This window comes from Ascaphus truei, chromosome 8, assembly GCF_040206685.1.
Source record: "Ascaphus truei isolate aAscTru1 chromosome 8, aAscTru1.hap1, whole genome shotgun sequence".
Classification (NCBI taxonomy): Eukaryota; Metazoa; Chordata; class Amphibia; order Anura; family Ascaphidae; genus Ascaphus; species Ascaphus truei.
The window spans coordinates 100,657,545-100,675,899 of record NC_134490.1 but is presented as its reverse complement, the minus strand read 5'-3'; the positions used below and the strand labels follow the sequence as shown (position 1 = coordinate 100,675,899).

Sequence of the window (18,355 nt, the reverse complement as noted above, 5' to 3'; positions counted from 1 at the left end):
TGGATCACCATGGAAGTTCTTCAGAGATTTTTGTGAATGAGATTTTGAGGCTCAGTAACATTGTTTGAACAAGTACGTCTTGGAGCGCTTGCATGTTTATTGCATAAAATGGATTACCACCTACAAATCAAATGTTCTAATGGTCTGATAAAGCTACAAGGAATCGTTTAAGTATTGTAGAAACACTGAATAAATCACTCATTTAGAGGTTCCTACGGTTCTCACGTTTATTCTGTGGAGTAAACTTTAGATTATCTTCTCAATTTTTTATTTTTAGAGATACAAAGTGTCTCTGTGATGCTGTTTTTCTGTTGTTCCTGATCACAAACAGCATTTATCTCCAGAAGTGCATAAAGAATGCTTCTTTATTCAAAGGGTGGTGAAATTGTAAAATAGTCTCCCAACAGAATTGGTATATACTAAGGGGATTTAAAAATGCTTGAGATAAATGTACAGCTACTGTATCTTAAATATGAACAAAAACGGTCTGAGATTTTAAAACTAATCTGAAAAAGGGAAGACTGTGACCAAGTGATTCTTATCTGCAGTCAAATGCTATGTATTATGGTAAGAAGCAGCTAGTATAATTATATTTGGGAGTGTGTGTAAGTCCTCTGTTGTTTATCTTTTAAGACTGGGAGCCAGTTATAATCTTTTATTATGTTTGTCATTAAACTATATTTGATTAGCACCCAATGAAAAACGATTGAAGATCAAGCTACATGTGCTCTTTTCAATATAGTTTGATGTAGCTTAATGGCTGTTTGCTCTTTTGTATTTTATAGAGGAGTCTTCTTATTGGCTCCCTTTATATGGAAGTATGTGCTGCCGTTTGGTTGCACAGCCATCCTGTATGACTGATGACGTAATGATGGGATTTCTTAACCAAAAGGTAAGAACCATACAGATCAAGGCAAAAATCACTGACCGGAGCAGTCACTTCTGGCTCCACCAAATCTGATTGGATTTGGGGAATCATAATCCTAAAAAAGAATAAGGGAAAGAGCGCTCTAAGATGTGAGACAATGAAACATTGGAATTGTTAGGCTCTAAAGCTGGCTAGTTTTATGTTAAATCAATATATTTAATGATGGTTACCAATTTACTGTTCCACAGTTAGGGGGAATAATAACAGCCACTACATCTGTATATCAAACAAGAGGGGGTATTGGAAAGGAGTCACTTGACACATATGTATAAATGTCTATATATATATATATATATATACATATATATATATATATATATATATACTCCACTCCGCACACACCTTTTGTAAAGCACTCTATACACTGTGGGCTCTCCATTCATTTATATTCACACAGATACACACACACTCTTACATCACTAACTTTCAGGAACCATTTAACACCTCTAGCCATAAATCACATCTACACATGGGGGAGGGAGGAGCACAGATAACATTCCAAGAGACACTGTTTTTAAGTATACCCTTTGCTTGCATCATTCATTGTAACATCGCCGGAAGAAGAGATCAGTGTATCTCGAAAGCTCGCACAAATAAAAGCATTTCGTTAGCCACAGAACGGTATCGTCTATTTATTTTTTGATTATTGAAGCTCGGCTAACACGGTACTGATACTTCTACATATATATATATATATATGTGTGTGTGAAAAAAGAAGAAGAAAAAAACAGGCACACACCTAGTGCATTAACATAATAAAATATGTATTAAAGGAACATTAAATCAAACAAATGCCCACTCACAAGAGTACTGCAAAATAAAGCATGTATGAGATTGGCTCTCATAAGCCAGCAACGCGGTCCTCTCGGTCCAACTCGAGGTAGCAGCGTCCTCCCGTGACCCTCCCTCGCTGCTACCTCTTGTTTGTTTGATTGTTATTATGCCCTGATATGTAAAACCATAGAATTCAGAGGGTGTACTTTCTTTTTCACACAACTGTATATTGCATCCAATGCTGATAGGCAATATTGCAAGAGTATGCTACACAGTTGTGTGTGTGTTTTGTTTATATCTGGTAGCTGTGGCTACCGTTGTTTTAGTATTTCTTCACTATACTGCAATGACACTTTATGACCCTATTGCTGCATTTTGCAATATAGGCTTCATTGGAGGTTTTGGCGCCGTTTTTTGATAATGCGCACATAGAGGGTGTATAGAGCATGCACTGTCACTATCTTTACAAAAGTTCGCAAGCAGAGTGAAACGATCATAAATGTATAACCTTTGGAAGACCAGAGGAGTGCTCTATTTCTAATCCTATGACACTTGTGTGATTAATGACATCATAAACATAAAATCATTTAATACATTAAAAAGAGAGAGCAGAGATATCTGAAAGGATGATATTGGTCATATTTAGTACATACTAGATAATGATGGATAATGAGGACCCGGTAGCTGAACGTAACACTGTTCCACTCTGGAGACCCTTGCTTACCAGATGTTAATAAAAACCATGGGGGGCGGGGAACGAGTAGGAGGAACTGCTCTTTTAAGTTAGGAACAGTGAAGCTACTGTAAATTGAATTTGTATACCAGAAGTATGTTCCCTTGAACTGTAGTATCTATATATACACAGACGTGCTATGAATTAAACCACAAACCATTACATTTATATAAAAGTGATGCTCTTCCTTTTTTCCACTGTTTGTTATACTGTAGCAATTGGTTGGAGGTCTTGCCACCGGCTGCAGGTTATTTTGTGTACTGAAAGGTGGAAACCTTCTTTGCTATTACACTAGAGAAGAAATTGAGGCTAAAATTGATCCAACTTTGACTGTTCCCATCAACAAGGTAAATATTTAAAAATATATATATTTTTGCTGGTAACATTCTTTTTCTGTTTACAGATTATATATTTTAGACAACTTTGCATGTTTAAATTGTGAGGTAGAGTTTAGCAAAGATTACAATGAACATAAATTAAAGGACTGCGCTGTCAGACATTTTGAAACGTTAATGGTTGTTTCTTAATGTATGATCTATGATGAGCTGGATAAGAAATATAGCATAATATGCCATATCCATTGCTTCGGGCAAGTGGTGGTTCATACCTTACCAAGGAAAGAAATGTAGAAGTTGGTTCAAAGTAGAGTGAGTTTTGATGAATTTTTGAGCCATTTTATTTACATAAATTAGTGTACCATGGATTTCATGATCCGTTATACAGTATATAAAAGAGAAAATAATGAACTTGCACTCACCAATTCTCCTTCGATATTTCACCGCAGATGTAATTTACTGGTGCTCTTGCCCTGCACCTTCACCGCAGAACACTTTCATTAAAGAACAATATGCAGAATTAGACCGGCACTCAGGAATGAATATAAATAAATAAATAAATAAACTCACTTCATCCTTTTATGTCCACTTTGAGGTTCTTTTTAATTCAGGTATTTCTTGGGAGGTTACAAAGGGGGGGGGATGCAATATTGGACACAACATTGCTAAAGGGAGCAACGTTTCAGGGCGTTTCATGGCGTCCGTCAGTCGACTTTAGGTTTCACCGCAGTGACACCCATAACCTCCAATGCCACTTCTGGAGAATGGAACGCATGCTGGCATTCATACTAGTTGCATCTGTGTTCTCTATATCCTGCTATAATTGTAACTGCTCATGAATGATCTATATGCTTAGCAAGCGGTTATCCAGGGATATAGAGTGCATCATACGCACACATACACAAAATAAAACAGGCTATGTCCTGCCACTTCCCTCCTTTCACCATACCATATGTGAAGTTGTGTCCTCCTTTAGTATATTGTTAGTAACAATCTGTAGGTGGTCTAATGGCATCTCCTTGCAAACATGTGGTCTCTTACCTTTGGTATATTTTATTACATGCATCAGACAGGTTAGGTACCTTATGTTAGATAAGGTACACTAAATTCCTGCTAAGAATGCTTTTATCTTTCCCTGGGTTATTCAGGCTCTTTTGTTATGCATCCCCTTGACATAGTAAGTTATATGCCCTAGTCTTATTCGTTCTCTTTTGATGCAAGAAATACCTGAATATATCCATATTTTGTAGTTTTAGTAATTTCCTTTAAAGAATACTGTTGATTATCACCACCTTTAGGTGGTTCGAAAGTTCTTGGCCTTATACAGATTTGATAGGAATAAGAAAAAGGGTGGGTGCCCTTGAGAAATCTATATTATCATTCATGTGTGTAACAAAGCTATATACAGTCCTGACTTCTTGGACAGTATTTACTGTATCAGATGAGACAGGGTACAGCATTTGTATTTTATCGTATATAAGTGTGCATTGGTTAAAAAAAAAAAGGTGTATGTATATATATATATATATATATATATATATATATATATATATATGTGTGTATATATATATATATATATATATATATATATATATATAGCAACTGTAAATATTCCTGTATATTCATTTGCATGTCTTAGGCAGGTCTGCAACCCTGTCTTTCACCATTATCACCCAGCAAACAGCACTTCCACTGCAGCAAGGGATTCTGGGAAATGACATGCAAATGAGCACACAGTGCCACTTTTTATCTCATGCTCACATTACATGAGCAACCCTTAGCCAATGCATGCTGCTTTAAACACAGCTTTTAAGCAAGGACTTGGGAGATGCAAAGTCAGTTAACCCACTCACAGACATGTTTCAACCTTGATGGGTATCATCAGTGTGAGGTTAGCTTGCTGACATTTGCTCAAATGAGATAAGAGTAGGTAATCACCACCACTATTAAGGTTATGGTGGGTAAAAAAAGTGACTAAAACCCTCCACAGTAAAGCATAAAGCAACTGTAAATATTCCTGTATATTCATTTGCATGTCTTAGACAGGTCTGCAACCCTGTCTTTCACCATTATCACCCAGCAAACAGCACTTCCACTGCAGCAATATATACATATATACACACACAGTTAGGTCCGGAAATTATTGGACACTGAAACAAGTTTTGTTATTTCGATTGTGTACCAAAATAAATTCAAGTTACAGTTAAATAATGAACATGGGCTTAAAGTACAGTCTATCAGCTTTAATTTGAGGGTATTCACATCCAAATTGGAGGAAGGGTTTAGGAATTACATCTCTTTAATATGTAGCCCCCTCTTTTTCAAGGGACCAAAAGTAATTGGACAATTGACTCAAAAGCTGTTTCATGGACAGGTGTAGGCTATTCCTTCGTTATTGCATTATCAATTAAGCAGGTAAAAGGTCTGGAGTTGATTCCAGGTGTGGCATTCGCATTTGGAAGCTGTTGCTGTGAACCCACAACATGCGGTCAAAGGAGCTCTCAATGCAAGTGAAACGGCATCCTTAGGCTGCAAAAAAAAGAAGATCCGTCAGAGAGATAGCAGGAACATTAGGAGTGGCCAAATCAACAGTTTGGTACATTCTGAGAAAAAAAGAACGCACTGGTGAGCTCTGCAACACAAAAAGGCCTGGACATCCACGGAAGACAACAGTGGTGGATGATCATAGGATCCTTTCCATGGTAAAGAAAAACCCCTTCACAACATCCAGCCAGGTAAAGAACACTCTCCAGGAGGTAGGCATGTCATTATCCAAGTCTTACATAAAGAGAAGACTTCACAAGAGCAAATACAGAGGGTTCACCACAAGTTGCAAACCATTCATAAGCCTCAAGAATAGAAAGGCCAGATTAGACTTTGCCAAACAATATCTTAAAAAGCCAGCCCAGTTCTGGAACAGCATTCTTTGGACAGATGAAACTAAGATCAACCTGTACCAGAATGATGGAAGAAAAAAGTATGGAGAAGGCTTGGAACGGCTCATGATCCGAACCATACCATATCATCTGTAAAACACGGTGGAGGCAGTGTGATGGCATGGGCATGCATGGCTTGCAATGACACTGGGTCACTAGTGTTTATTGATGATGTGACAGAAGACAGAAGAAGCCGGGTGAATTCTGAAGTGTATAGTGATATATTGTATGCTCAGATTCAGCCAAATTCAGCGAAGTTGATTGGACGGCGCTTCACTTTACAGATGGACAATGACCCAAAACATACTGCGAAAGCAACCCAGGATTTTTTTTTAAGGCAAAGAAGTGGAATATTCTGCAATGGCCGAGTCAATCACCTGATCTCAACCCGATTAAGCATGCATTTCACTGGCTGATGACAAAACTTAAGGCAGAAAGACCCACGAACAAACAACAACTGAAGACAGCTGCAGTAAAGGCCTGGCAAAGTATCACAAAGGAGGAAACCCAGCATTTGGTGATGTCCATGCGTTCCAGACTTCAAGCAGTCATTGCCTGCTAAGTATTCTTGACAAAGTATTAAAAATGAACATTTTATTTATGATTGTGTTCATTTGTCCAATTACATTTGAGCCCATGAAATAAGGGGACTGTGTATGAAAATGGTTGCAATTCCTAAACGTTTCATACAATATTTTTGTTCAACCCCTTGAATTAAAGCTGAAAGTCTGCACTTCTATTGCATCTCGGCTGTTTCATTTCAAATCCATTGTGGTGGCGTACAGAGCCAAAATGATGAAAATTGTGTCTGTGTCCAATTATTTCCGGACCTAACTGTGTATATATATATATATATATATATATATATATATATATATATATATATATATATATACAATCATAAATAAAATGTTCATTTTTAATACTTTGTCGAGAATCCTTTGCAGGCAATGACTGCTGGAAGTCTGGAATGCATGGACATCCCCAAACGCTGGGTTTTCTCCTTTGTTATGCTTTGCCAGGCCTTTACTGCAGCTGTCTTCAGTTGTTGTTTGTTCGTGGGTCTTTCTGCCTTAAGTTTTGTCTTCAGCCAGTGAAATGCATGCTCGATCGGGTTGAGATCAGGTGATTGACTCGGCCATTGCAGAATATTCCACTTCTTTGCCTTAAAAAAAATCTTGGGTTGCATTCGCAGTATGTTTTGGGTCATTGTCCATCTGTAAAGTGAAGCGCTGTCCAATCAACTTCGCTGAATCTGAGCAGACAATATATCCCTATACACTTCAGAATTCACCTGGCTTCTTCTGTCACATCATCAATAAACACTAGTGACCCAGTGCCATTGCAAGCCATGCATGCCCATGCCATCACACTGCCTCCACCGTATATATATATATATATATATATATATGACAAACAGAAAACAGGCACACTCATAGTGCAGTAAAGTAAAGTTACAAAATTTTATATGGAACTGGATTAAATATAAACTGCGCACTCGGAAACAAAACAGGTTTGATAGCATGTATGAGATAATTACTCAATCGCCAACAGATACAGCAGAGTCCCAGCAGAGCCTTCAGTGTCCCTACTCCATGTACAGTGGGGCAGGTGTTTGCAACAGGCACTCCGTGTAACCGGATGTGGAGTGTACGCTCTTTGCGCTTCCCCCTCTGGTCTCTCCACGAACGCGTAGGATGGTTATATTTTAATTTTGTGCCAAATTCTTAGATTTTTTTCAATTGTTACTATAGCTTTTATATTGCTCTGACTGACGCCGTGGGCCCTAATTAGTCAGCTGTGATCACGTTGGAGATCAGTAACAGCGTTCTCTTAGTCCCCCTTTTTCTGGCCGTAGCGGTAATTGTGCTTATACTGTGTGCAACTTAGATGGCGCTGTGAGTGCCTGTGGTGATTCCCGTGAGTCGTTATTACCATCTCCTACTCAGTGTGATAGGGCAGGAAAGGAGGCTGCTGGCGGCACCTTATGCTCAGGACTTTATTTTGACTATAGTTTGTATCCGCGGGACTCTGTGCTGCTACACATCTACATGTGAATGTAATTCCGGAGTGACCCCAAACCCGCCTCCCGCCTGGCCGGTGAGAGGAAATTTGCCAATACAACATCTCTGGGACTCTCTTCGTAACCCTTCTAACCTTGTGGGTTTCGACTTGCTGGATACCGGTGACATAATTGAAGCAGGTCTCAGGCAAGATTCACCTGACAGTGGGGTACCCCAGGAGGATTTATCGTGCCTACAGGTGCGCCGACGAGTATTCTAAAACTTGCTTTGAAAATCTGGGGCAATCACCAACATGACTCAGGTACATGCTGGGTACATGCTGCAACATTTCAGTGACATTTCTGCAGAGACTAATGGCCCATCAGATTAACAGAGCATGGGGTCCCTGGCAGTCCCATTCCGTTTGAATGGGACTGCCAGGGACCCCCGCTGTTAATCCGATGGGCCATTAGTCTGTCTGCAGAAATGTCACTGAAATGTTGCAGCATGTACCCAGCATGTACCTGGGTCTTGTTGGTGATTGCCCCAGGTTTGTTTTAGAATACTAGTTTGCACTACAGAACGTGAGAGAGGCCACCTACCTGCAGATGATCCACGTCATTCCCTACCTGTTCCTTACCTGATGACCGGTGACCCATACTTTAACCCATGATGTGCCTGTGATTATCTATCTTGCCTGTTCTTAATATATAATTTTTTACTAAAAACACACTTCACTATGAGCGTTTTTGCGCTGCCTTTCTTGTTTTCTCTTTTAGTGTTAGGGGGTGCCGAGCCGCCCCCTTTTGTTCATAGCCGCAGACGCCCCATATATTCACCCTTTTACACCTTTTTGTATCGTATGTTTAATTATTATTCTGTTTATCACTTTGGGTGTATATGATCTATAGGTTGGTATATTCAGATACACAAATTCTCTATTTATCACTTAATGTTGACAGTGGCGCACTTTATTACTATTTTTTATCTTTTCCAGTTGTGCTTGTAAAAACTTGCAGTGATTAATATGTTCATGTAAAGTTACCACAACCTGCTTCCTTTAGGAAGTACAGTAGAAGAGAGCAGTGTACCATAATGTTATTTTCCTGTTCACCCTGGCAGTGGGCACTGTAGGGTTAACGCCATCCTCCGCTTAGTAGGACAGGAAGTCGAACTTTTGCAGGTAGTCCATAAAGGTAATCCCACTACCTGCAGATTAGTCTTTTTCCTGTCCTACAGCTAGGAGCAGGATTTGTTGTTTTGTTAAAATAGGACGCACCTACAGTATTAGTGCAATCAAGTCAGGGAATCTCAGCCTCTCATTTCCCTGAAGCTCCAGTCGATGTGCCCTGGGGGTATCAAGACGTAGTCGTCTGTTGAACGCTGGGCATAAAACAGCAGAGCTGTTTGAGCAACGGAGGTTCAGATTGTACCACACAGGTGTCTAAGAAGGCAGCGGCGTGGGAGAGACTGGGCGGCTCAGGCATAGATCCCACCGGCAGGCACGTGTGCGTGAGGGCCGAGAGCTCAGATTGGGCTAACGCCACTGTGCTACGGCACACAGTGTGGGAGAGGAGGCCTGAAGCAGCCGTGGCAGCCGTGGCATGGAACGCTCGGCAGACAGAAGAAATCAGCTCCAAGAAACTGAAAGGAGTTTGGAAGCCAGCATGGGTGCTGGTGGAATTAAAGGGTCGCTGACAAAAATTAGGTGAGTCCTTAGATTAGTTTACAAAAGGATTATAGAGAGTGGATTTCATTGAACTGAAGGAATAGATTTTAATTTTGTTTTATTAACTTTAGTTCTATGGTTATACCACTGGAGGAAGGACTTCTAAGGGGCAGTAGAGTCCCTACTGTACATCAAAAGAAAAAAGCTGCTAAAAAAATACAAATGGTGTGTGTGGCTTGTGAAAAGCCAGCCTTACAGGGCAAGAAGCTTTGTGCGGACTGTCTTAAAGCTGCAGCAGGGAAGTCAAATGAGCAAATTAATACTTTCCTATCCTGGATGAAAGATACAGTAAAGCAGAGCGTAGAGTCTGCCGTGCAGCAAGCCGTGAAGCCAGCGCATAAGAGAGGAAGGTCTCAGGCCAGCCTGGATAAAGTGAGAGATTCCTCATCAGACGAGTCAGAGTTAATGTGTCACCAGGTGTTGGATGGGGAGTTTGATTCGTCAGAGCAAGAAATGCAAGCTAAAGAATCAGAGTTTGATTTAGAAATGGTGGATCCTCTTATAAAGGCAATGAGCGAAACATTGGAGTTAGAGGATACGGAAGAGATTGCTCAGAAATTAGATAAATTATTTGGGCCAAGGCAGAAGAAAACCAGATGTTTTCCAATTCATCAAGTAATCAAGGCTATGATACAAGTGGAATTATCACAGCCGGATAGAAAACTAAATATTCCCAAAAAGTTTAAAATAATGTATCCTTTTTCACAAGAAGAACTAAAGCACTGGGAAGTCAGTCCTATGATTGATGCAGCAATTTCCAGGGTGTCAAGAAAAACACCCATACCTGTTGAAGATGCAGCATCATTCAAGGATGTAGTGGATAAAAAATGGATTGTGTTTTAAAAAAGGCATATGTGACAGCAGGTACACCATGCATACCGGTGATATCAACGACATCAGTGGCAAGAGCAATGCAGATATCGATTGCTAATATAGAAGAAGCATTGGAGAAAAGAGAGAAGAGCGTCTATTCTGAAGGCGTTGTCAGAAATCAGATGGGCCGCAGACTACATACTGTAGCAGAAGCTTCGCTGGATGCAGTGAGACTGGCAGCCAAGTCAATGGCATGTACAATAACAGCAAGAAGAGCGCTATGTCTCAGACACTGGATGGCAGACACATCGTCTAAGAACAGTTTATGTTACTTGCCCTTTGAAGGAGAAATTCTATTTGGGAATAAATTGGATGCAATTATAAATAAAGCGTCAGGGGGTAAAAGCACGTTTTTACCACAAGAGAGTAGAAATAGGAGCTATGGCCCTACATTCCAACAGACTGAAATAACACAGTATTGGGAAGCAAGAACATATCGTCCTGGAAAATCATTCTCAAGTCAAACGTCATGGAGAGGTGGACAGAATAAGCTTTTTCGTGGCACCAGAGGGAGAGCATCATTTTCCAGAGGAAAATTCTCATGAAGGTCAAGGGGTCCAGCAGCTTCCAGTTGGAGGAAGACTGAGCCAATTCGAAGCAGCATGGGTCCAGTCAATAAAAGACAGGTGGGTATTACAGATCATTCCTTTCGGTACCACCTGGAGTTCAAGAACATTCCAAGAAGGGATATATTCTTAAGGACAAAGGTTACACCGACAAAGGAAAAAATTAAACAAATGAGTTTTATCTTGAAGATTTATTACAGGCCAACATAATAACAAGGGTTCCACAAAGACGGAGGAGAAAGGGGATTTATTCCAAGATCATCTTGGTGGAAAAGGTATCGGGAGGGTTGCAGAGTGGTATTGGATCTAAAAACTGTAAATAGCTACTTACAGGTAAGAAAGTTCAAAATTATTTCACTAAACATCATCATTCAAGAAGTAAAACCAAACGATTGGATGATATCAATAGATCTAAAAGATGCCTATTTAGATTTCCCTATAGCAAAAAGACTTCAAAAATTCCTCAGTTTTACAATAAATCAGGAACACTACCAATATATGGCCCTGCCGTTTGGACTGGCAACATCTCCCAGAACATTCACACAAGTGTTGGGCCCCGTTGATAGCAGAATTAAGAAAAAGGGGCATGGAGATTTATCTATATCTGGACGATATCCTGATAAAATCACAAAAAAGAGAAAAACTGCTACAAGACAGAAACATCGTCGTGTCTATTCTAGAACAGCATGGCTGGGTCATAAACATCGACAACAGCCAGCTAGTACCAACTTGGTCTTTAAAATTCTTGGGAGTAGAATTTTGCACGGCACAAGGAGAGGTGCGATTGCCAGAGTCAAGGATCCCAGAGATTGGAATCCAGACGAACGTTCAGAACAGCGAACATATGTTCAGCAGCCGACCGTGTGAGACTCCTAGAAAAGTTTACTTCAACGCTAAATGTAGTAAAATGGGCAGGTCTACACATGTGACCATTGCAGCAAAATTTCTTTCAACAGTGGAATGGAGATCCCAAAGATGTAAAACATGAAATATACATATACCCCCACACAAAGAGAGTACTAAGATGGTGGGAAAACTCACAGAACCTATTAAAAGGACATACGTTACACCAGAAATAGTGGGTAACAATCACCACAGACGCAAGCAGCGCAGGTTGGGGAGCCCAGATGGGGGACTTGCTGGTACATCGAACCTGCTGGAACTAAAGGCAGCGCAGAAAGCACTGGAGGCATTCCAAAGCCCGGTAAAGGATGGAAATGTACAAATAAAGTCAGACAACGGGGCTATGGTAAAATATATCCAAGCAAGGATGAACAAGGAGCAAAAGTCTGATGAATCAGGAAAAATAATGAATGGTTCTGGAGAGGTGTCGATAAGAGGTTCAAATCCTTGTGCGAGCCTTGTTTGTGTGTGTGCGTGGGGGAGGGGGAAACAGGGTACAGCTGCATGAAGGATTAGCTGTACTGTAGTTCAAAGAAATGACATTTTCAACAGGCAGGTCATCATAATAATTTGATCTCCACACCCCCAAATACATAAAAACCACACAAATCAACCATGTGCAGTCAAACGCACAGTGTCGCAGTCAAAAGCTACAGCACAGATTGAATATCGTAATATCAAGATGGTTTAGGCAGGCTTGTGGAGAAAATAAAAATATAAAATGACGAGAGAAAAAAAAATATATTTTTTTGGTCACTCACTCTTGAACTTCGCAAGCAAGCAGTGGTGAAGTTATAGACGCATGCGCAGTAATCATCAGCTAGCAAGCAGGAATGTGATTGAAACCAGAAAGGCACACATTCAAAGGAATGGTGTGGCAGAGGTGTACTGTACTGAGATAAGATAAGAAGTTGAAATACTGCAGTGCAGTAAATTAGCCTATGTGTCCGGGGCGAGCGAGGGGAGAGCGCTGTATATGCCGAAATGTGATACTGTTACAGTACACGCCTATGCGTTTCAACAATGTTCAAATGAGACATACTGTACAGCACTGCACATGCATGTATAAAAATGCAAATTTACAATTACTGCGCGCGCACACGCAAACTGTGTACTGACGTACTGTAGGATGAACTGCTAAAGTATTAGACTTTGAAGACAACAGCTCGCGAACGCCCCCCTGAGTTTTTAGACGGTATTGCAGTATTGCAGACAGCGCTAATAAAATGCTAATATTACGAGCGCTAAAATACCGAAACATATTCCGGGAAAAAAAAATACTGCATCTGCCCGCGGTTATCAGAGTTGCGCCGATACGGCCGCATTAGGATAAAGGCGGCCGCAGCTGTATGTCTTTCTTTTCCTAAAAATATTTGAGACTTTCTAAATGTTTACATTATAGGAAACAAGAATTCGGGCTGTGGAAAAAGATTCCAAAAAAAGAACGAATTGTTTTTCTGTAATCAACCTTGTGTCTGGAGAAGCAGTTACGAAGATATTTGCAGCTGACAGCAAAGAACAGCTTCAAAAGTGGATGGAGGTTTTTTGGCAGCATTTCTACGATCTCAGTAAGTTAGCAGTATGAGTTTAGTAGGCTTCATACAAACAAGTATTATAAATAATGTCAATTGTAATGAACACATAGATAAATCAGTTCATAACTTACTATTGATTAGGAAATTAAGAAACCTACATTGTCAACTTCTAGGTAAGTGTTTCATTTTCTTGTTGCTGACTCCATGTAAAATTACTATGGATTCACATGCCACTGTTTTGGATATGCCTGTTTTTTTTGGGGGGGGGGGGTAGAAATGTGAGTAGGACTAATTACACCAAACCACACATTCCCTTGTGCCGTAGGCGTGTTCCACTATTTTTTGCCTTCTTTACCTAATTTGGGTTGCGCTCCCCTGATGTGGTGAAAATCACGTCTGGGAAGATCTGCTGGAACATTTCTTTGGGAGGGTTTGAGCAGCAACCTTGTTTATTTGATTTTGTTAGCTTTGGTTGATTTTTTTTCACGTAGTATCACTTTTTTCTTTAGTGATTTATTTATTTTGTAATATCACATTAACATTGAATGTCGCATTGTTTGTATAGAATATTTTTAATCACTGGTATTTGCACAAGGTATATGCACTTATTTTAGTTGTCTCACTTTTTCACAAAAATATATATATATTTATTAGATTGAGTAGATTTAGGTAACATTTGTTATTGTACCATGGTTACGAATGCCACAGAAAGTTACATAGAATCTGACAGCAAATAAAAACCACTTGGCCCACGAGTCTGCCCATTTTCCGATCTGTTGTAAAACCGCAGGCTTTTTTATATTTATGATCGCTTTGTGTCTATGCAAAGCATTTTGTAATTCCGTTTTCTGTATTCACCTCTCAACGAATCCACTATTTCCATTAAGTACTTCATTTCATTCTCCCCTGAGCCCCGCCACCTGAAATATGCTTCCCTCCTGTTATGTTTATTGGAAGTGGATCATATTCTATTTTGTATGCTGAATCTAATCAGAGCAGGATGGGTGCTCTCCCTGGCATGACTATCCCAGCCATTAGAGATCTGTCAATATCAAAAATGCATTCACAAATTTTAACTTTTTTGTTTTTTTACCAAATTTGGTTCCTAGTGAACGAGTTCAAAGAACTTTTATGGGGTAAACGTTTCTCAGAAATCGCACATTTCACATTAATTTGCTGTCTCGCCAATGAAAGGCAGCTCAGTCACAATTCACAAATTGATTTGCCAAGCGGTTTCATTTCGTGTAATGATGTGGCTCTTTGACAAAGTCCCTAATGGGATGAAACGCGTCAGAGCTCACATTGCTATGTGAGCTTGTTCGTTTTTTCTTTTTCCCCGGTGCACCGCTTCTCCTGGCTTCCCTTCACAATTCACAAATTGATTTGCCAAGCGGTTTCATTTCGTGTAATGATGCGAACTCCCATCCAGACTCTGAAATAGGGTTTTGGGGAGAGAGAGGCGGAGAGCCCTATTTTAGGGTCTTTGTCGGATTTAGCATAATTAAACAAAATTAAAACTCTTGGGGAATTGTGACTGAGTTGCAACTTATTTTTTTTTTTTTTTTTAAGAATAAAAAAGGGATAATTGTGCATGGTTTGCCAACTTTGACACCTCTGGGAGCACCATAGTTCTCCGTTGGTTTTACATTTTTAGTGTAATGGCTTTTCTCTGATTAACATTTCTGGGTGAGCCAATCGGTACATGAAACACCACGGTTGTGTTGGAATGCTTATCTTGGGTGTCTCATAATGTGTAATAGCAGTTAATTTCCTTGGCCCATTTGGGACCTCCTGAACTCCCGAAATAAGACAAGAAATTCAGAATTATAACAAAAATAGCCTAATGCAATACCTGGTGTCATCTATGTATATACGATCGTGGGGAAAACACTTAATATCAAAGTGCCATGTTTTCTTGTAAATGTTGGAAAAATGGAATGTAATTGTTTTGTATACAGTGCAACATATAAAGCATTTCTACAAATGCTGCATGAATGATCATCATCTGGTTTTTACTGTTTCAATCTAATATTCAGTATAGACATTGCCTAGAGGATTGCTGTCCTTGTTTATCCCGTTATAATTATAAATAAAGCTACTGTATTTTGTATACACTTAACATAGTCTGTTTGGGAGAAGGTATAACTGAAGTAAAAAGTTATCAGCTGCTAGGATGAGACGCTGTTGTATGAGACGCTGTTGTATAAAACAGTTTCGTAAAGCCTTGCCTGAAATGCTTTTTTGTCTGATGTCATAGCCAGAGACTCCTTTTTACTTCCAATGTCCTATTCTTTATTAGTTCTCTTATAAACACAAGGTGGGATAAGGATAAAGAAAACACTTGGTTTATAAACACTTCCCACTTTTTTTTAAGCCCTTACAAAATGTAATTTGTAATTAATTTCCTAAAGAAACCCCAATAAAAGAAGCTAAATCTCAGCCTTTTAGCATAGTTAGATTAGTATAAGGAAACCAATTAGATTAGTGTTTACAAAAGGTTTTTGTAACTATTACACAGGATTGCACCTTTACGACTAGTATCGGTTATATGATATACTTGATTGCACAGACTACAGAACTAATCCTTGCTCAGCCCTAGTGATACTCGGAGAATGTGAAGAAAGATTGGTGTTCAACTAACGGGCAAATATTAGAAGTAACAAAACAAAGAAAGAGAAAAGTGCTAGTGGCACTCAGTCACAAATGCAAGTAGAGAGGAATGGATGTGTGGAATTAAAACATCGCTTTTAATCAAATCAATTGTCTTTGGTAAAGGCTCACATACTCAAATGAACCAATTCATAATTAATAAAGATTAAAAAGGACCAAAGCAATAGACAGCTCAAGTACAGGTTGATAAATCCACCACAAGATGCTGTAAATGCACACTATATATCCACAGTAGATAGGGGTTGTAGTCAGTCAGCGGCTAGGATAGAGGATGCATAACTTCATATCCACACGTAATGGGTTATGATCCCTTCATATGTAATATGTGTAGTGTTCTTAGTTTAGTGAATAGTTGTTACAGGAGTGGAATCCTGCTCAGATCCACACAAAGTGATCCGTGTATCAGAATCCCCTGAGAGTCACAATGACTGGTAGTTGTATCATAAAGCTTACATAAAGAACACATTTGCAAAAATCAGTTTAATCCTTCAAAGCTTCCTGTCTGATATCTGAGCTGAGAAAAAGCCTGCATGTGCTGTATCTATATAGTGTTCTTCCTCTAAACAGGCAGAGTGATAGGAGAGTAGAATAAGGAGGAAGTAGGAGAGGGTCCCAATACAGAAACGTGTCAATGAACTAAATAGTTAAGTTTCCCTGCTCACTAACTAGGCTGTCTCCAAGATCAATATTGATTAGGTTCAGGAACCTCAGATCTCTAAGTAAATAAGCTCCATATGCTGCAGACCTGAACAGGACGGTGTACTCCCTCCCTGCCGGCCTCTATTCTGGTATGCACTAACTAATGACGTAAGCGCGCTAGAGACACCGATCTACGTTTTGCGTACAGAATACTTTTTTCTAGGCTCAAATCAATCGCCAACCCTACGCTATTGAGGAGGTATTTATACAATTAATAATTAGTCAATTAAAATGAACCCCATCCTAGTTCATTACGTGGCTTGTGCTATGAGACTTGTTGTGACCCAAAGTTTTCGTGTATGCGTTCCATGTTCCTAAAGCATGCTTTTCAATGGTATGAATTAATGCCGGCTTGAAACTGGATTTTATAAAGGTAGCTGTTACTCAAGTAATTAACAAATTTACTTCAAATGATTTATAAATTACCATTTTTATTTAATAAAGAGACTGTGTAGACAATTGTTTAGTTTTTCATGTCTTGAAACCTATTATTAATACTGAATTCTTACACCTAAATTCTTCTAAAGTAAAAAATAACAGTATCAAAAAAGGGAAATTAATAGATGTTATTAATAATGAAAAATGTTCATGCAGCCAAATGATTAATTGAGTAGTAATACCAGGAGAATGACAAGAGTGCCTACCAGGTCACCAGATACTATCGGGCATTGGTAACCTAACCGAGCACGGCAGTATTTATATGGAGCCCCCTTTCCCCGTAAGCAAGGGAACTACGCGTGCTGTCTTTACCTGTGGCTCACAGAAGGCCAAAGCCTCCGCTGCAGGGAGCCTGGGGTGAGCTCGTCTATCTGGATACAGCGCCTCCACCTGGGAGGAATCCTAGCGCTGCAGGATAACCCCTCACAGGAACCAATACATCAGTGAGAAATACACACACACACACACACACAAACACACAGGTATATTATAACAGCTTGCTAACATGCTAATAATAACACTATGCACAGTACCTCAACACAATAACCACAATACAATGACCCACACAATGTTCACACCCCGGAGAGATTCCCCCAAAGTACTGGGGACCCTGGGCACCTAACCGTACGGTGTCCACAGAGCAATGCCCACCCAAAGTGTGTGTGGAGTAGCGCTACCCCCTGTGTAAGGCCGTTGGTGTACGTGGGTACCTCTCCTGGTCTTAGGCCAGACCAAGACAATCTGGAGATAGATGGATCCGCAGGACCGCACTGTGAGCCCATGACGCAGGGTCTACCGGATCCTCTCTCTCTCCTTGCCGGAGGCGTCCGCCTCGAGGGAGCTCCAGCTGGAGTGTCTCCCTTAAAGTCAATGGGGTGGCTTGTGGTCTGAGCCCAGACCGCAGCTCACCGCTTGGCATCCGGTCACCGGTGTACTAACACTGCCGTGTGCTATGGTGGAAGCGTCCCTATCTAGGGGTCTTCCCTACAATACACAACTACAGAGGGTTGGGGCCTAACTGGGACCTGTGGGGGAGTCTGGCCTAGTCCGGGAGCCACAGACACCCGGACACTACCTTCTCCCTTGCTGTCCCTGCTCCGTCTGGCGCAAAACACAGCCGCGCGCCAAACTGTATCTATCTACTGCAAGGATCCATGTGCCCTATTGGCTCTTCATGCCCATGTGGTTAGGTCTGCCCTAAAGGATCCTGGGACCTGTAGCCCTCCCTATGTG

The 18,355-nt window shown here is 40.2% G+C and overlaps 1 protein-coding gene across 2 annotated transcripts in view; it reads left to right on the top strand.

Annotated features, from left to right (window-relative positions):
* The window catches only part of RTKN2 (rhotekin 2), a 243,539-nt gene that overhangs the window by 171,815 nt on the left and 53,369 nt on the right, over nucleotides 1-18,355 (top strand). For both annotated transcript variants that reach the window (XM_075612971.1, XM_075612972.1), the window contains 3 exons: nucleotides 786-892; nucleotides 2,651-2,782; nucleotides 13,183-13,348. In XM_075612971.1, coding sequence (XP_075469086.1) covers nucleotides 786-892; nucleotides 2,651-2,782; nucleotides 13,183-13,348 — 405 coding nt within the window. The remainder of the gene's footprint in view (nucleotides 1-785; nucleotides 893-2,650; nucleotides 2,783-13,182; nucleotides 13,349-18,355) is intronic.